General features: G+C 34.6%; 1 protein-coding gene across 1 annotated transcript in view; it reads left to right on the forward strand.

Annotated features, from left to right (window-relative positions):
- LOC147075258 (uncharacterized) overlaps positions 1-21,899 on the forward strand; it is a 55,458-nt gene that overhangs the window by 9,960 nt on the left and 23,599 nt on the right. The window contains exons 3-4 of the mRNA XM_085943322.1: positions 945-1,101; positions 4,537-5,424. Coding sequence (XP_085799448.1) covers positions 945-1,101; positions 4,537-5,424 — 1,045 coding nt within the window. The remainder of the gene's footprint in view (positions 1-944; positions 1,102-4,536; positions 5,425-21,899) is intronic.

Consider the following 21,899-nt stretch of genomic DNA (forward strand, 5'->3'; position numbering starts at 1 on the left):
ATTAGGGTTTGAAGTCTTCGTTTTGTTAGGAGAAATAGAGTTTTAAAAAAAAACCATAATATTTGGTTTATATCTACATTATATTGCATGTTCTTTGAGTTACTTACTTGTACATTATCAAGTTCACGACTTTTGCAGTTGTTTTGCATTTAATCTCGAAATTCAAAAATTTGCAGATGCCTTGGTTTTACACTCACGGTGCGAATTATTGTTGTTGGTTCATTTTTTTTAAATTCATTAAGCCCTGTCTGAACCAAACTATAATAGATAAAAAATATTATTCTATCTATAAAATATTCAAAGTTATGTGTGATTGAATTGCATAATTTTAGATAGTAGATGACTATTTTTTGACAATAATTATTTATTATAGCTTGGTCTACGCAGGGTTTAATTGAATTTTAAAAACTAACCAACATTATCTGCAATTTGTAGTATTAGTTCAATGAAAACAAATAAGTATGAATGGCAAAGTTTAGTGTGCACTATTTATGTCGGATCTTAACAGCCTACCTCCACCGTTCGCCACTGATGTATATGCAATATTATTATGTAACAGTCCTTTTATAAAAAATCCTTGGATATTTATGTGTAACTTGATTGTTCATAATGTACTTAAATTGTAGAGCAATAATAATTATTTATCAAAATGACCAGTAACACAATGTACATACTTTTTATCAAGGAGCAGGAAATGTAATCTTACATTTACAATTTGCATAATATAAAATGATATTTCAGGAAAAGCTGTTTAGGTTAAAAATATAAAAAATTATCACCATATGCAAAAAAATAATATAATTCTGTGTATTCTACAACCATAATGTCATGACTGCATAACTGAATACTTTTGATTGAAAACATTTGGCATCATTATTGTTTTTTGTTTATTGTGTTCAATTTGCATTGGAGTATAACGATTACATTTTTTTTATTTTTTCCAGTCCTCTTACCCGGACCCCGGCCTGGATGGCCAGTACATGGCGTCGAGCAACATCGAAGCCATCAGAAGCTCTCTACTCCTTCCCACAGAAGTGACAGGGCCCCTAGAGTACCAGAGTTCCGAAGAAGACTCCCTCTCCACTGTCGATTCGCCAAGCGGTGAGACTCTTGCTTTTATTCCTATACAGATAATTTATATTTAGATAAAATTTTGTGACAATACGCAGAAGATCATGTGCACACATTTATGTTATCGAAGCTCAATTTATGGTTGCTCTGAGTCTTTGTACCGTTACCGTAAAGCACCACCATCAGAATGCAAGCGTCAAATAAGCGGCATTCGATTTCAACTGAATACAGTCATGATTTTCAGACATTCCACATTGAGTCAATTATGAGTTATATTAAACAGAAGACATGTAAGTGTGTCGCCAAGGCCTGAACAAAAACCACTATGCGCTCCGCATTATGCGTTGGAGTAAGATAGAATTTCTACGGCTGAATTAAATATTTTTTTAAAACGTCACCAATAAATATGGATATGACTGATGACATTCATTTAAAAACTGCGTGCACGTATTGCTGAAATTAATATAAAATTAGTGGTAATTATTTTTAGTTATTTTAGTTGAACATATTGTTGACTATGTTATGTTTAAATTTGGTAGCCGTACTGAGAAGCAACGCGATGGTATAACGTTTCATAGTTAAGTTGATAATAATAAAATCGAGGTTCTACTGTGCGTTATACGCAAGAAACATGACTTCATTTTGCCGAAAATAGGTGCTCTATATAATATCATTACTCTGAATGTGTAGCACTGTCTAAGGACAGTAAATGATCCATTGTCCTAAGCCAACAAACTATTCAAACAAAACATTCATGTTTCTATTTTACTGCCAATAGTGACACAGTTGACATAATATGGTAATTGAATGTTTGTAGATTAAGTGTGCCTAGACTAAATGAGTCAGTTGTAATTATGTAATAGTAATATGATATTTCTCAGTGAATAACTCAGAAAAATTAATTTAAATGCAAAAAATATTTTTTTGTTTATGTATCATATTATATTACATGAATCATTTGTGTGAATTTTTTTTATATCTACAAAAATTTTGCAAGCACAGTGCACAGTGTGAATCACTAAACATAAGCGATAATCACAGTAGTCCGAACAGGAGTCCTACCATTTGAACCACATCAACTGTTGTAACATAAACAGTTCCTAAGGTTCCTTCTAGTTGTAGTCCAAACTCTTGGATTAACCAGAGAACAGATTCACATCAAGATGTCACGAAAGCTTAAAATGGTCATTATTTACCTTTTGATACTGAATTACATATTTATTTTGTGCTAATAGCACTTTTGTCTGCTTGTATCATATTTACACAATTATTTCTCTACTTGAACAATTTTCCTGGAACACTCAATGTCTTATCTCTGTAATATTAGATATTTATTTAAACTTCACTTTTAATTTACTCAGTAGGGATCTATTTATAAAATGATTATTTCCTTTACTCACAACATTTTATGGGAGTGGTTTTCAATTTTTCATTTCATGGAGCCCTTAGCTTATAAAAAAATACCATTCTGTTGGATGGGTAAGCATGTTCAACATGTTTCTCATGCAATATTGGAGTCACAGATACCAAGGCAAAATACCGTAATCTGCTGTTTTTAGTCTCAAATTTTATGTAAATTCTTTCATCTTTTCTTTCGACCATGTCCGATCCTAATACGATCATATGGGCCTCCACAGAGTGGAGGTTTGTATCAACAGATTTTGTATTTACGAGAAATGGATGTCGGCCACTTGCTCAACCTATTAGGTCCATACTCTTGATTCAAACACTAATTGAAAAACAATATGTGTACTTGCCAGACCCAGGATTCGAACCTGGGACCCACGGTGCTATAGCCTAAATTCATTCATTCATATCCGTTAAAAACGGATACATAAAATTTTTTAAATCTCTGATGTACACATTGAAACACGTATATAAATCGGTAGCACTGCAGTCGAAAAATTGGTTAATATCCACAGAATTCTTATAAAGATTGTCTATTATTCATTTCTTAGTTTTTCGTCCGCTTATAATGTGCCTTTTCTCAAGCAGGAAGCGTGATACAGGACGTCATTGCAGTCACCCTCATTTCTCTCAAATTTTGAATTTATTTTTGAAATCGATAGCTAATCTGAGATAATATTAGCCCACGGTGGCCGCCCGGCTTAAGCGTTGGACTATCACGCTGTGGGTCCCAGGTCCGAATCCTGGGTCTGGCAAGTTCACATATTGTTTTTCGATTTGTGTGTGAGTCAGGGTATGGACCTAATAGGTTGAGCATGTGGCTGACATCCATTTCTCGTAAAAAAACAAAATCTGTTAATACAAACCTCTATTCTGTGGAGGCCATATGATCCTATTAGGATCGGACATGGTCGGAAAAAAAAAAAATTATATAGGTGAAGGTGGCATAGTGGGTCACAAAACTAGTTATCTGGAATCATAAAATTGTTCGAATAGCCTGCAATGCCTCTGGAAATTATAGACTTTGAATACCTACCACTAGTTTATGGACATTAAGAACTGATAAATTCTATCAATGTATTATTGACACTGGTTTGAAGATAAGGATAGTGGGGACATGAATATCAACCACTTCACAATAGAAATATGTATTTCTGTCAATAATTATAAATATTAAGATTACATTTTCATAAAGATATAGAGAGAAATATTTATATTGAGAATTTATTTTTTCCAATTCTCTATTTTTGAATTACCATCCAAAAGTATAATTTTATTAACATAGGAATTCGTTTGTCAGCATATTATACTGGAGTTCTATTGTGTATTTAGTAGTTGGTTGTTGTCTGTTCATTGTTAGTTACCCATGGTGGAGTAGTGGTAGAGCGCCTGTCTCGGAAACCGTGGGTGCGGGCTCAAATCTAGCATTTGGCAAAAATCAGGGCTGTACATTATTTGTTCTGTTTGTATGGCCCTAATGAAAAATTTGATTCTGCCTTGAAATTTGACCCCAAGTCAGACAATGTGTTATGTTAAACAATACCTCTTCAGCTGGCTGGTTCATGGTGACTTACTTTTTTATTTTAAAATTCATTTTGAAAGATTTGAACACTAAGCCTAGCTGCTCAATAGGAAGCCAACATGATCTTCATATTTGTATTAAAATGTATTCAAGGGAACGCACTAGGCAGCCAAATGTCTTTGGCTTATTGTGGCTGCCTAGTGCGCGGCCAGCCTAATTGTACAGAAAATAATATTATGTTTCTGTTGCGTAATATTGCATGTGTCGAATCAATATTTTATATTCTATTATTTTTTCCGACCATGTCCGATCCTAATAGGATCATATGGGCCTCCACAGAGTAGAGGTTTGTATTAACAGATTTTGTTTTTTTACGAGAAATGGATGTCAGCCATTTGGTCAACCTATTAGGTCCATACCCTGATTCACACACAAATTGAAAAACAATATGTGTACTTGCTAGACCCTGGATTCAAACCTGGGACCCACGGCGTGATAGTCCATCGCTTAAGCCACGCTTATTTTTTACTTTGCAGTATCTACGATGGACACTGCGAGCCTCGACGGGTCAGTCGTCTGCAGAAACAACTGCAACCAATCGGCGACCGGAAAGCAATCCTACAACCGAAGTCACAAATCTCAGAACAGTTCTCAAAGCGACATTACATCGGGTACTGTTGAAAACGTGGCGGAGGTCATCATCATGCAGGACCCCGGCACCGTCATGAGGAACAATCCAAACCTCGACAGCATCACCAGTCAGTCGACTTCCTCGCAGATCACCGCCTTTCGAAAGATCAGCAACAAATTAAATTTACCCGATTTGATTTCATTCGACAGTAAAATATCGGGCGTCATGGAATCGTCTCAGACTAGTATCGACTCGTCGGTGGACAGTTTGGGCGGCTTGGATTCAGCGTCTGCCATATTCACCGATAAACGGCAGGAGAATAATGATTCTGCGGCTATCCATGGAGGTTCGATATCACAATCGGAAACAGATCTGACAATATCTTCATCGCAGAGCGTATCCAGTTTCTTCACCAGCACGAAAGATATGCCAATATCGGAAAGAAATTCCACTAATAAAAAAAAGACGAAACTACCCGGCATCGTATCGAGTGGATCTTCAAAAGTGTCTTCCAATACGAATTATACCCACCGCGGAAAGAGCTCGTCTGATGGTTCCAAGGATTGCGTGGATTCAACGTCTGGCAAGGGAAGCATTAGTCGTTGCTCGAGCCGACTAGACACCTGTTCCATGGACAGCATTTTCGGATCGTCTTCCGAACTGCAGGAGAGCTACGTGTTTGAGGCAGGCTACCTGCTGAGTCTCGGGGCCAGGAATGAAGCCAAGGGAGACTTTCAGAAGGCCTTCGATTGTTACAAGGCTGGGATTGAAAAGATGCTGATAGGAGTGCAAGGTAAGATATTTAAAGTACCTACTGACTTTTATTAATCTTGGTTATGGAGCTGGTCAACATATCTGATACCTCGCATGTCTTATGTCATAAGCAATTTCTACCTTTTGGTAAGAGTGTAGACAACTGAACATGAAGGGGAACATAGACAATGCACACTGAAACAATTATATTAAGAAAATGACATGTTGGATGATCTCAGATACTTTTCCCATTGACAATAAATTATTCCAATAAAAACTCATGTGTGCTTAGGATGGTTCTGAACCTTTTTTGAATAATGGAACCCTTTTAACATTTTATAAAATCTCAAGGAACCCCTACGTGCCTGACATGTAAAGGTCAAGAATGGTAAATTGCAAAATATAAGCGTTGAACAGTATAGTGACATATCTAAGTAAAGTACCGCATTTAAACAGGGTCAATACGAAGCCTCATACTATTTTTATAGTATGTACCCACAACATTGCTTGTCATTTCGCGAAATTGTAATACATACAGTAAAACCTCGTAAATACGAATTCCAAGGGACTGAAAATCGAAAAAAAATTCGAATTACGAATTATGAAATGTATGGGGGAAAAATATAAAAATTTAGAATTTTTTTTTTTTTGATTTACGTTAATATCATTTACGATCATAAATGTGCCTACCAAATTTCCGGTTCTGTGTGTGTTAATGGGTCGTAAAATATCTGGATTATTTTTATTACCTTCTTAAAATAAGTAATTTATGTTTTACGAAAAGTCTATGACTAGCTCATGAAATAGTGTACTTTATTACGATTTATTGATTATTTTTATGTGCCAGGACTCTCGAATTACGAAATTCGAATTAAAGGTATGGTTTTATATGAAAATAATGTTCAAGGGACTTTATTTTTGCGAAAATTTCGAATTACGGCGAATTTCAAATTATCGGTGTTCTTATTAACGAGGTTTTACTGTATACCTATTTGTCCAAAACTGTAGGGCAAGCCAATCAATAGGCATGCACATATTATAATAATAAATAAGTAAATAAAATTACCACGTTAGCTCCTAAGCGGAATATAAGGGTCTCCTCAGGATAGAGTTTGTAATGACAGACCTTTTTTATGAGGAATACTTTTTAGTTATTCACCCACCCTAGTCGATTTTATTTATAGGAGTTTTTATTTCTTTATCATAATATGACAACAAGCGTAATCCGATCCATATCGACCTTTAATCGGCAGAACAACGTAAGCGACACTTTTTGGTAAATTGCGTTTTAAATGGAGAACTGTTCAATATCACCTAGCGCATAAGTGACAAAAATATTAGAGCCCGATCTCAATCGCGTGACATTTTTTTAGGGTCTGTGCCTTTTAGCGTTTTAACTTGTATCGCATTATAAAGTAGAGCAAAACAACGTAACCGACGTTATTTGATAGTGTAAGCTACGATACGGTTTATTCGGTGGTCCGTCTGGTAGTGAGTTGTGCGAAAACCGATTTGGGAGCAAAGCTCGCGCCGTCCAGTAAAACTGGCTGAGATAAAATAAACCTGGTAATAGAGTTTATTAAACAATAATTACCCGCCGTTACATCTCACTACTGTCGGAATAATCTACGAAGAATAGTATCTTCCTATAGATTTTTGAAATGTTAAAAATGTATAAGTATAAAATTTATACTGAAAATTTGGATTCTTTGAATGAATCCACTAATGTCGTGATTCGGAATGTTTTCAGAAACGTATTTAATAGACAGTAAGTTCAACTTGGGTTTTCATCTACCAAAAAAGATAATAGTGTTCTTTTTGCGAGAAAGTAACAAATATGTCTGGTGACGAGAGACTTCGGCTAATTGAAACGGATACTTACAAATGTCCCCTTACCGTAAAGGATAAATGCAAGGAGATGTTCTTTAATGATCTGGCCAAAAGTAAAAATCACAATGACATTTTGTGCGCAAGTTTTGACCTCGAGAAGGTGCTAAACACTCCCTAGTCGAAATACGCATACTATAATGAAAGTATCTACGAAAGTGGAACAAATAATGGATACTGCTTTTTATGGGGTGAAACTGATGGTAAACGTGGCAGTAATGAGATCTCAGCAATCATGCACAAATCTTTGGACAGGACTGACAATGCGGGAAAAAATCAAAGAATTATTATACTGTGATTGGTCAGAATAAGAACCGGGCAACACTGGGTATGCTATCTTATTTTATGAAAAATTCAACTTTCATTGAATTGATAGAAATACATTTTCTATTACCAGTGGGTCTATTCTGTATTTATCGACCGCTAAAGTGATAAAGTGATAAATATTATCAAACTTTGTATTATAGAATACAAAGTTTGTATTATAGAATTAGCACTTATTGTAACAATTACAATACGTTGATTATAATTGTTGCAATAAGTACTAACACTTTTATATAAACCTACCCTAAGTTTGATAATATCTATCTATCACTTTAGCGGTCGATAAGTATAGAATAGACCCACTGGTCGTACTACGATGCCGGTCGATTCCATTCATGCGACAATTGAGTCATTTATATAGTAGTTTGGGCACTATCAAAATGACCCACCATCATTTCCAACGCTAGGTCATCATGTCATATGCAGAATTCCGTGACTGGAAATCTTTCGCTGCTACTTGCATTCCTTCAAAGTTCAAAATTAAATTTGGTGAATTATGAAAGGCATAATTTAAAAAACTTACCAAATATTGTACCTACTCTGGTGACAGTAGGACTAAACTGTTAGACCTAGAAAATGTCATCAGATCCCGATCAAGTGCTGTGAAGCTTTAAGCGCAGCCACCCTTGCTGTATAGTGCTAAATCACCAATATCGGAAATCCAGTATAACGAGTAACAGTATAAAAGTCTCTGTGTTAAATGTAATATCCCTCAGAGATGACGGATGAGTTTATAAAACTGCCACATGGATTATCAGTGGAAGATACTTTACCGGAATCCGATCAGGAAGATGTGAATGAGGATAATACAGCGATTACTGCTTAAAAAATGTGGGACAATAATTTTTTTGTAAAACTGAATAGTTGATTACAATTTTATTTTATCATAATTAGTAGGTCCCCATATTTAATTATGTACGAGTAGATACGTACCTATTTCATTTTGAAAAATAACAATACCTGATAATATTGATAATATAAGCGAAACCTTAAAAATACCAATCATTTATTTTTATTTTACCTATATGTGATTAAGTATCTACAAGCAAAAATATTAATTTAAAAAGTCAAAGTATTTTTAATTTATTTAACAACGTCCCCTTTCGTAAAATAAATGGGTGCTTATGTTATTTATTTTAATACTTAATTAGTAATGCCCTTTGATGATAATTAGCATGAAATTTATAAATAAAAATGACTACGCCAAATAGCGTAAGCGACATGCCTGGAAAAAATATCGTGTCATAGACATAAGCAAAACAGCGTTACCGCCACTATCTCGAAAACTAAAAGCACTAATGCAATTGTTTTATAATTTCCGTATAGGCAGTAACCAATTATTATTAACCACATTAACAGAATTCATTTTTGGAACTAATTACGGAAATAATTTAAAAAAAACCTTCTCCTGTAAAATTTATGAATTGTCGCTTACGTTGTTCTGCCGATTAAGGGTCGATATGTCAAATATTTATGGGAAGGCCTACCAACGATAACGATTGAATTGTGATCTGCAATCATGATATTGCAGATTTATTTATAACAAATCACACTCGAGTATGGGGTGGGGCTTATTTGCCTGAACCTAAAACACCTCGCATTACTGTCGAACAAGATGTTCTTGTCAACGTGTTAAAACTGTGAACTAATAAGCTCCTCCTGTTTTTAACTGCACTTGACTGCAACGACTTCCGGTTATCGACGAGTTGTCCACGTGTTAAAACTGTGAACCTAACAAGCCCCTCCTATTTAGTTAATCGCACTTCGACTCCAGCGACTTCCGGTTATTGCCTAGATCTTGTCGGACAGTAGTATTACTAGCTTAAAAGAAGTACAGTGGAACCCCGATCTACCGTTCTTGCATGAATCGTTTTCCCGCACGGATCGTTCATTTTTGAAAGTCCCGCCAAACACCCATAAGAACAATGTTAAATAATCCCGCATTAAACGTTCCCCGATTTATCGTTTTCCTCGATCTATCGTCAAAATATTATGGTCCCGTCACAAATATTATCCTGATTCACCGTTTTTGTTGACTATTTTTCATTTCGCTTTAGTAGAATTGTTTATGATACGTACAGACATTTCAGTCGCGTCACTTTGTTTGCCTTGCATCTCGTATCACGAATTTTTGTAAGTCGCAACTAAAATGCCCCCCATCAAGAAAACTAGAACTCTGCTGAGAAACTGAAAATAATTCAAAACGTCGAAAAAAATCCAGGAGAAATAGAGTTTTTTTTTTTCAAATTTTGGTACTGTTCGGTTATCAGGAATACAGCGGAAAACATATTTTGAAAATAGCCGATAAACAGGATTATTTGTTAGGTTAACCTAACCAAACCTAACTTAACCTAACCTAACCTAACCCAACCCAACCTAACCTAACCTAAACTAACCCAAACTAACAAATAATCCAGTATATCGGGTATTTTCAAAATGTGTTTTCCGCTGTATTCCTGATAACCGAACAGTACCAAAATCTTTTATCTATCCCGCATTTTATCTTCTTTCATTTCGCATTCTATCTTTTTTTAGGGTTCCTTGAAAACCGTAGAATCGGGGTTTCACTGTATCGTAAAATTAACTATCAATATTTAGATCAGTGTTTTTAACCTTATTGAATTCTTCTTTTCTTTTGACCATGTCCGATCCTAATAGGATCATATGGGCCTCCACAGAATGGAGGTTTGTATCAACCGATTTTGTTTTTACGAGAAATGGATGTCAGCCACATGTTCAACCTATTAGGTCTATACTCTGACTCATACACAAATTGGAAAACAATATGTGTACTTGCCAGACCCAGGATTCGAACCTGGGACCCACGACGCTATAGGCCGACGCTTAAGCTGCGCGGCCATCATGGGTGCAGCAATTGGAATTAGCGGCACACTAACTAATTAAGATTTCAGTACACACCAATATTGTTAAATTAAAAATTATGCTTGAAATAATAACAGATATCCTTTTCGAATATACATAATTTGATACCTCTCACAATAAAAATCTTTGAAAAAAATATGACACCTGGCAGGATTTGAACCTGTATTCACTGGATGTATTCACCGTGCCAATATGCTTTACCAATTGAGCCACGTGCATCCTATCTAATTATGACCAAATTAACTAGTAGTATATACCTAAATTTGAAGCATTTTGTGCAAAATGCGTTAATTTTGGCAATCGGTTTTTGTGGTTTGAATCAAGGTAGGTACCAATAATAGGTAATTTCCTTAATTGCTTGCTGACCTCAGAATATCTCCAAATTTCAGTTTCAACGTACTTGCACTTGCTAATAATTTAATGAATTATTTTTTTTATTCAACGAATAATTCGCAGGATTTGAGAATATAACATTCTACTTATATTGAACATACATACAAATATTATTATGTAATTTGAAAACATTTCACCTTATTATAACTGGTAGAAAAAATCTTTAAAAAAATATTTTTTACAAAGACTAAATTAAAAAGCAATTAACATATTGTCTACATTAATTCATTACCACTATCAAGTTGTTATTACAAACTAGCTATACAATATGTGTTTTAAAATATGTTTACTTATCCTAAAGGGGCCCGTAAACGAGCTGCTTTTTACGGCAATTATGTCGCCGTTAATAGTTCCCCAAAACACGACAATAGTAGTCTACATTGCCAAAACTTTACATCTATTGGCTATGCTCTCTGGCAACATGGTTGGTCAATATATGTAATATCGAACGCAATCGAAAATATAGCAATAATTGCTAGATTAATCTATTTCATTCTCGCTCTGCTCCATGTATGCATCTCTGTTTGACCTCACCCCTAGCAACAATAAAAACATTATTGTGACAGCCGATTTGACAACACATTATTATAATTTAATCGCCGTGTCGTTATTAATATTATTATGGTGTTATTACTAATCGTCAATTCACACTACGTATAATGAATAAATGAACAAACCACAGGGTATTGACGTTTATTAACGATGTTTATTTACGTCTTGAACTGTGGAACGTGGAAGCCAAACTATATAGTGATCAAAATATGAAAAGGCCAATTATCAAAGCTGCACAAACTTCTGGATCTGGAACAATGTGAGCAATCGAAGATTTGAAGACCCTGCATAAATAATACATTTAACGCCTGTATGAATCTCCATTTGGCAAAAATCGAAGAGTGACTGGCAGTATTATAATAATAGTAATCAGTGTTGCTTTCTTCATAACTGTATCTACTTTCTTTTTCTTCACACTAATTGTATTTAACAAATACCTACTAAAAGTCAATTTTTGTCATTTTTGTAAAGTTTTTAAATAAATAATTATCAATAACTAATTTATTGTTTCATGTTTGCTTACGTAGGAAACGATCCAAATCCTTATTTTATTTTAGATTTGTTTATGTGATTATTTAGGACGAGATATGGTGCAGAAACTTCATTGCCGGCCGTTGTTGCCACGTGTAGGCACAAAATACATCAGCCTCACTTGGCCGACACTGATGACGGGTCATACATTGCCCAGCAACTGGGCAACAGTTTTATCATTTTTTTGACAATTTTATCGGCAATCTGCAATTTTTGATGTTCGTTTACGGGTCCCTTTTGATATCTAGATATAGCGCAACAACTTAACCTTTAAATTGCGTAGATTGCGATTTCTTCTACTAATTAATTAGTAATTGAAATAATTAATTGGAATTAGAATTAGGAATTAGAATAATAAGTAATTGCATAGGGTAAATTTTATTATTGTTACCATTAATATTTCCGACTGCTCTTACATGAATGAAGCCTATTGCATCGTTTTCTCTCGCTCGATGTTGCTCTAACTATGTCATTTTCCATCAAAACTATCGAACTTCACACTTATGTGGTGTGGTATGTTTATAATAACATGACTTTCAAAAATTATTGTTACCCTTTCAAATTTTCTAAATTGAATGGTACATGGTACCTTAAAAGATCCCCTTGTTGAAATGACCTCAGAAACGCCATGACTAAATGCAGATACTCTAACGATCATCAAGTTGTTTCTTCTCTCGAGTGTTCGTAATGGTGATTGTCGAAGCAATGACAGTTCAACCGAATTGTTTCAAATAGGTATAGACGGCTGAGCAGTTTAAGCGTCGGCTTATAACGTCGTGGCTCCCAGGTTTGAATCCTGGGTCTGGCAAATACACATTATTTTTCAATTTATGTTGTGAGTCAGAGTGTGGACCTTAACACATTGATCGCCAACTAGTTTTACATAAAATAGTTAAAAAAAGATTATTTGTTTTTAAGGTATTATTTGATAGGTTATGAAAGAATATAATGTTTTTTTTTCATTTTGATGATTTTTTTACGTAAATATTGGTTTTTATGATGTGCCGGCCACATGTGTCCGTCGCGGCGCCAACAAGTTAATTTATTCTATTGCGCCGTGCCGGCCATTTCGCCGGTCACCTGTCCATATGTGTTGACGAGGGCATGGTGCCATTTCGCGGTGGAATTATATTTAGATTTAGATAGTAAAATAAACAGAAAAGGCACAAATACGGAATAAAAGTTTTCAAATTGGGTAGTATAATACCTGGATACACATAAACTGGAAATATACGTATACATACCTTATAATCATTTTTGTTGTTCTATTTTTTTATTATTTACATATTTTTTATAACTTACATTTTTAAAATCTATTTAATTTTTATTTTTATATCAATAAAAACACATTTAGAATTTAAAAGGAAAACTTTTTTTTTCATTATGTACATTCTTTACATTAGTGAGCCTATATTTTGTGACTGGGAAGACATATTTTCAGGCCAAGTGGCAGTAATATACAGAAGGGCCATGCCGGTCACCGCGTATCGAAAAATGCACTGCGCGCGTGCCCGCCGGCGCTGTAGAACAACTCTAAGGCAGGTCTTCTTTGCCGGTCACCGGTGACCCCCATGGCCCCCTGAACGTAATCCAATGCCGGTCACCGGTGACCCCCATGGCGATCAACGTGTTAAGTTGAGCACGTGGCTAACATACATTTCTCGAAAAACAAAAATCTGTCAATACAAAACCTCCACTCTGTGGAGGCCCATATGATCTTATTAGGATCGGACATGGTCATGGGATAGGTATAGATATATTTTAGTCATGTGAAATTATTCAAATGGGCGTTGTTTTATAAAATTCTTAAAATTGAACCTGTGTGACCAGTGTTTCATTTATGGTTTACATGAAAAAATACTTTTTAAATTCTCTTATCTTAATTTGAACTTCACTTCTAGACCAGTGGTTCTCATGTGAAATTTAACAGTGGCCGCACAATTGACAGTGACAGTTTTATGGAAACGTCTGGTGGCCGCACCAAAGTTCACTGTTGTTGTGATTGAAAAATTAAGCTAAATTTTATTATTAAAAAAATGAATCAACTTATATTTGATAAAAGACATTTGAACATTTTAGTACATATCTATTTACTTAATTACTTAAAAATAATGCAAATGGAAATTCCTCAATACTCCTCTTTCCCAATGCGAGCTGCATGGCTGCTTCTAAGTTTATATCAGCTGTCAACTGGCTTCGATATTTGTTTTTTATGAAGTGCATTACACTGAATGATCTTTCACAGTATACAGTAGTAGGAAAAAATCGACAACATTAATGAAGCAATTGTTGCCAATTCTTTGAATTGACTTGGTTAACACATAACTTCGACCAAAAGTTTTCAACCCTGGTATTATTAAAATCGTTTTGAAGTACTTGGTCATGACTCATTTCCAATAACGCATATTTAACGCTAGTCCAGTTAATTAAATTGAATACTGAAAATGATGTTTGTGGCCGCAGCAAAATCCTCTGTTGGTCGCATATGAGAACAGCTGTTCTAGACTAAACGGCATGATTACAAGATAGATAATTTACTTTAAAGTTGTCCTATCTTAAATACATATTATAATGTATGGAAAATGTATTTTTTTGCCAACAAGAAGTACATTTATTAAGTTTCAACATCAAAAATTTATTTATTTCCTCCTATTACAAAAATAAATGCGTTCTTCATCGGGGTCAGTTTGAAGTCACACGTTCATTTTCTTCAGAATGAGAAAGTGCTTTAGACAACTTTTTCGATGTCAATTGTCGGCCGTATAGTTCTGATCACGTGTTATTTGATGAATTTTATGATGCATGCGTTCTTGACATGGATGGTACCTATTGTTCCGTACCCAGTCCAAATATTTCCAATTGGTTATTTTCCAGATTTTTTTTTATGCATATACTTACGTACATATATTTTTAAAAGTAAAATATTTGTCCCGATGTTGAAAGTGTGGCCGTCGATGGTTTCATGAGAACCAAGCAGTGTCAGCAGAATCCATGACATACGAATCTCTTTCAAAATAATGTTATTCATTTAATTATTGATTAGTACTGCAACTTTTTTATAATATACATTTTTCACGCTATCGAATTACTACTTAGTAAGCACTCTGTTTACGTCAGTGATATTTATTTCAAAATATATCTTCTCACTAAATTCATGAGATACTGAGGTAAGCATTTTCCATTGTGACGGGTTCAATAAAAAGCTATCACTAGGGAACAAAAAAATCAGTCTCCGAATCTTCTCACTCCACATTGTATCTTGCTAGAGAACTTAGTGCCTCGGACAATAATACCTACCTGTCTGTTATATTGTACCATTGTATAACGGTTGTACCTATCAGTCAAATACACTCGCCATCTCCGCCAACGACCACCGGTCTTCATACTTCAGTTCATCTCCTCCTCCTCAAGTCATCATCATCCACGTCACCAAAAAAGTAAAGTATAATGTTTTTTATGGCCGTACTTATATAAAAATCGAAATTGCGCCTGAATTGTCTGTACAACTGTATTTCGTCACCTCAATACTACAATTAGATAACTCTAATTTGGTCATTGTTGTGAAAATGAAATTTAAACATTACTCGATTAAAGCTATAATCATTATTTATAATAAAAAAAAAATTGTGCTTTTATTAATATTTTCAAACACAAAATTAATACAGTGTTCCCATTAACTTCAGATTTACCTGGTTTTATCATTTTGTAGAGAAGGAAATGTAAATAATATTCAATAGCTATCTCAAAAACAGTGAAAATCAAGTTATCTAGTTGTAGTATTGAGGTGACAATTTGTTTACAAATAATACTTATATAATAATATAAAGACAGTCAAGTTACTGTCTACATGTAAACGAAGAAATATCTATCCAAATTTAATTAAAATTCATCTTTATAAACAAAATTAAATTTGCTGTAATATTATTTGTTATTAATAACTATTTACCACTACTAAATTAATAACATTACAATAATTATGTTATTATTGTTAAATAGCATTTTTAAGATCTTTAAATCTGTATGACATTTAGTATTGTGGTGGTTTCTGTGAATGTTGGTTGTTATATTGGTGATATTATGAATACGTTGATGTGTATGATCCCGAAATACATCATTTTTAAAGGTAGGTTTAGTAGAACTCCATGAATGCTTGATGACATGATTGTAACTAACCTATGTGGTATCCTATTAATCAGAATCAGGATGACATGTGTTAATTTGTAGAAAATATTGACTTTAAAATTATCTCATTCTAATCTAAACTAATGATTAATGGGACACGGATATTTGGTCTCTAATTCATATATTACTAGTGAAATATGGAAATAAAAAGTAGATAGACAGATATACAGTACACTCTCAGTAATCCGCCGCTCGATTATCCGGCAACTACTATAATCTGCCGTTATTTTTACTAGTTGAAAGCACAAGATCAAGCCCCATAATTCGCCGGTATTAAATTGTCAAATTCAGTAGTCCGCCGCGTACAAGTATACAACGCAGATGAGATGGGTTTATTTTGAAAATGTCTCCTTCGTAAAATGTACGTTCATCGCGATGAAAGTAATGTACCGTGTATAGGAAGGAAAGTGCCCAAGGACCGCATCACAATTATGCCGTGCTCCAATGCAACCAGGACACAAACTGAAGCTTTTGGTCATAGGAAAAGCCAGGAATCCTAAGTCATTCAAGAATATCTGCCTTACTGAACAACTGGTTGTTTCAAGTGATTTACTGTTTAATATTTAGTTAATAAACTTAGTTTATAAATAGGTATAATTTAGTAGTTACTTGATTTTGATTATAAATAAAACCGTAGGTAATTTGCTAGTACAAATTTCTCAAAAAAAAAAACTATTTTTACGAAATACCTGATTTAATTTTTACCATAGTTTGTATGTACGCACTAGAATCCGCCGCTTTCACTAATTGGACGTTTGTCTGGTTTTTGGGGTGGCGGATTACTGAGAGAGTACTACTGTATATACCTATATATCTTCTTCTTCGACCATGTCCGATCCTAATAGGATCACATGGGCCTCCACAGAGTGGAGATTTGTATTAACAGATTTTGTTTTTACGAGAAATGGATGTCGGCCACTTGCTCAACCTATTAGGTCCATACTCTGACCCATACACAAATTGAAAAACAGTATGTGTACTTGTCAGACCCAGAACCTATAATATATACAATAAATAAATAGATTTAATTGATTGGAATGTAATTTGTCCACCTGTATAGACAATTGGTTCAATGTAGACTCAACTCCACTCCACTGCTGCTATCTGACCATTTTACTACTTGTGATTCAATTCCATTATCAGTTCTATGTAAGCTCACCCAATTGATATTGATGTTGTGTGGGCACGTCTACCCGCACCGCACCTCATCACTCCACCAGTACTATCTGCAAGTTTATTATTATCGAAAAGTTCATTTTGTAACTTCACATCCTTTTGAGATGTTGGCACGCCAGCAATGTAGTCTATAAGCTGTGCATGTTTCATTAATATTGGTTCAGTAGTTTTTATAATGGAATAAAAAACAGCATAAATTTTAAAAAAATTACCCAAAATATATTTTGTGTTTTAGGTATGGAAATTGTCAAAGCACTGTTGAAAAGGCGTATATTTCTAAATCACAATTAAATGTTATTTATTATTATATACCTAAGTATAGATTTAAGTTAATGGTGTTATTGGTGGCACACTGTCCGTATCTGAAACCTCTGGTCACCGGTTCGAATCCTGCGATTTGTACATTCACAAGTTTTTGTATACAGTGTAAGGGTGGTCAGGCGTTCTTGTATTAATAGTTTCTTATTTTTTATTCAAGACTACATAATATGATTCAAGAATGTTCTTTCAGTTACTTCACTTTTACATTATCACGACTCACGACTTTTGCAGTTGTTTTGCATTTAATCTCCATATTGAAAAATTTGCAGATGCCTTGGTTTACACTCACGGTGCGACATGTTAGTGATATGACACATTAAAATTTTAGTTTTTTAAATTTTCGATTTAGATATATAGAAATGAGTATGTCTTAAGATACGACATTATCTAATGGAAATATGTTCGCACCGTGACACAAGTAGATAGGGAACATAGTGTTTTAATCCAAAATATAACTTCTATACACGTCGTGTCGTATTACATTGTACAGTACAGGACGTCTATAGATGTTCTGTCATATCACACTTCTATAGACGTCGTGTCCGCGAATGTGTTAATTTCATGTTATTAATTAAGGTGTTCTCAGGATTCTGTGGTTCGGTTTTTGTTCCATTTATAATATAAGTTACCTCACGATGGCCGCGCGGCTTTAAGCGTCGTGGGTCCCAGGTTCAAATCCTGGGTCTGATAAGCACACATTGTTTTTCAATTTGTGTACGAGTCAGAGTATGGACCTAATAGGTTGAGCAAGTGGCCGACATCCATTTATTGTAAAAACAGAATCTGTTAATACAAATCTCCACTCTGTGGAGGCCCATATCGTTGGTCCCTAGTAAAAAAGTCGGATCTGCAAAATGCTATTTTTCAGTACGAGCAATCAAAGATGTTTCATCAAATATCCTTTGTGACCTATTGCTTGCCATAATGAATAAAAATACGGGTTATAGAAACTTTTCTAAATGTTTATAAAAACATCCGTCTGTCTGGTGAACATAGCAGCAACTGTCAGATCCGACGCATCTTGCTCACCCACGCACAGCCAACGATGTTGGTTGGTAAGAACCAACATTGTTATTTGGACACTCTCGGTAGATCCGTCATTTTCAAACGAACAAAAAAAACTGTGATAGTGGTATAAATGTTTAAAGTGTTTAAATAACTTTTACGTAATAGTCCGAAAATGACAAAATTTCAGATCCGACTTTTTTAATAGGGACCGACGATATGATCTTATTAGGATCGGACATGGTCGGAAAAAAAATAATATAAGTCAATGCGCATATTTTTTTGCAACTTAGCAAGTATTCTGTCAACCGAAGATAATTACATTGTCGTTCCGCAAAGATTATTTTAATGGAACAATTTTGTTCGACAGGTTGATAACACGGCAAACAAATGAGTTCAATGAACACGTTTTGCATCATCTTTACAAAAACAACTCAGTAAAAAACCGGTTTTATACTATGTATTAACAATTTGTAGATTCTATGCATGCTCCAAGCGAATCAATTTTTATGATACGAGTAGGTAGTAGGCTCGATTTGAATACAGGAGATGAACCTGTCTGAGCGAATGGCTAACAATCCATCTTTTTAAAAATAAAGTCTATTAAGATAACGTGCACAGGAGGTAGGTATATCAGATTCTATTACTTATAGGCAATGAAAATAATGTTCTATTTCAATTGAGGGGCTCTAGATTGAATGTGTACAAGTCACATATTATTAAAAATATTGTTAGGATTATTTTCGCATCACCACATTATGTACTTATTTATGCATGAAACAGGATTCAAGCATGTAGGTAACTGCTTTATTGTAAAAGTTACAAGCAATTCAGTCGTAACATTTGATCATATACCTACAATGGACTCTGATTTATCAAAACCCAACATGACACATATGAAAGAATAAGGACCGACAAAGACCTTGTCCCGATGGCGCGAGTCCCACTGCGATTTATGTTTGACTACCTACCTAAAATGTCTTCCGTCCAGATAATGCGTTCCTCTTGGCAGTAAACAACCTAGGTGATGTAATTCATTTTTGACTCAGCATAAAAAACTAACGCGAGTGCAAGAAAAAACCATGACAACTCAATTATGTTGCTCGGTTTCTATGAGATTTTGTATTTCGGGATAACTTGCAATATGTATTCTCGGCACTTTACAAGCTTTAAAAACCGTCGCGTTCGTGTGCTAGGCGGTCGTAATTCATTTTGGAAGGGCTGTAAATGCCGCGATCTCGAAGAAAGTCTAGCGATCTATTTTCGCATGACAGTCGTCACGGTGCGAGTGCATGTGGATGGCTCAATGGAGTTAAATGTACCTGGAGAACGCGAAACTTGTTACGCGCGAGTCAAAACGCACCATGTGAATAAGGCCAAAGCGCCCTGTGTTAAAAATTCAAATTCAAACTCTATTTAAGTATTTAATTACCTTCCTATATTTTGTAAAATACAAATCACTTAAGTAGGTGTTTTTTTATTATCTTATAATAGTTACCTGTAAGTAACCCACATATCCGTTTGATAATGTGGACATAATTAATATAAAGAAATGTAACAGAAAAACCGCATATTATCATAAATTATAGCTTGGTATTTCTAATCATTATCAACTGCTTTGACGCCATAGTATTAAAATAGAATTATTGCTCAATAATAAATGTCTTTGAAGTACATCCACATGCTATGTTTTGGAGCTCAGTATAGTTTGTTGGGTGTGAATTTGCAAATTTCTTCTTGTTACATTATTCAATTTAGGACAATAATATTGCTTGCCATAGAATGTATTTTATACACTGGCACTTTGAAAGATGGCAGCCTTTATTGTTGTTTTGTTCTAATATACCTACACTTACTGTTACTGCTGTTTGTAATTTTACATAATTTTCCATACATTATCGTAAATTCAAGTTTATCTTCACTATGACTAGTAACATTTAATAATTTATGGAATTAGCCAAGAGTGAATCTAGAATTACGTTGAAATGCTTTTGGTTTTTCACAAATGCGGGTCAACAGTGTGAAGTTTTTTTTTTTACCATGTCCGATCAGAATAAGATCATATCGTCGTTGAAACTAGAAAATGTTACAATTTTTTTTTGAATTACATCATTTTTGCTAGACGGGTAGATATTAACAACGGCCACTAGATGGCATTCGATGTAAATTTTCTATTAATACGTAGTTACACATTTTTCTAGATTCAACGACGATATGGGCCTCCACAGAGTGGGGGTTTTTGTTTTTACGAGAAATGGATGTTCGCCACTTGGTCAACCTATTGGGTCCATACTCTGACTCACACACAAATTGAAAAACAATATGTGTACTTACCAGACCCAGGATTCGAACCTGGGACCCACGACGTTATAGGGCGACGCTTAAGCCGTGCAGCCATTGTGGGTGTAAAGTGAAGTTTGGCTACAGATTAATAACCTGTTGACACGTGCATGGATTTACTGCTGGCAGTACGTATTATCGCGGCCATGATAACAAAATGCAAGTGTAAACACGTATTATCGTGCAAGATGCAAGGCTGCATGCATGGATCAAAAAGTTCAGCGGCTTCTGAATTTTCACGCAATGATTGCAACTTGCTCGATATCTGCGCATGTGCAGTAGAAATATAGTGGCGAACCTGACGGAAAAAATATGACCTGTACCGCGTAGACCATTTTGACGACATTTCGATTTTCGCAACCTGTCCGAACATGTCAAATAGCACCATACAGCGACAATAAACGCTTTCCCTAACGCTAGAAGCATGAGTTTGGCGAGACAGTCAGCGCTTTGTGTGTAAACAGTTTTTAACACGATAGTTTAATTTTCACACTATTAGTGCCAGTAAATCGTATACCGTAAAGTGGGGTGACTTTGATCGATTTTGATTTTATATTTACGATATTTTGAAAACCGACTATAGGAATAGACTGAAAAAATAATGTAAATATTGCATTATAAATACCAACCGAATAATAATATTAAATTGAAATTTTAACGAATACGTATTGAAATAAAAAATAAAATGTACCCTATCAAAGTCACACCATGGGGTGGGGCTACTTTGATACCTATTTTTTTTATGCTTTCATTAGTTTATATGTGGGACTTCAAACCCATCCCTATATTTAATTTTATTTTTCAAATTTTTTTTCAGGAGTTACAAGCTACATTAAATAAAATAAAAATATGAAAACGTATTTTCAATCAAAAAAATAAACAAAAAAATGTACAGATTTGCATTATAGCATTTATTCATCA

The sequence above is a fragment of the Rhyacophila brunnea genome, unplaced genomic scaffold (assembly GCF_057557595.1).
Source record: "Rhyacophila brunnea isolate RB1 unplaced genomic scaffold, BYU_Rbru_1.0 scaffold_15, whole genome shotgun sequence".
Taxonomy (NCBI): domain Eukaryota; kingdom Metazoa; phylum Arthropoda; class Insecta; order Trichoptera; family Rhyacophilidae; genus Rhyacophila; species Rhyacophila brunnea.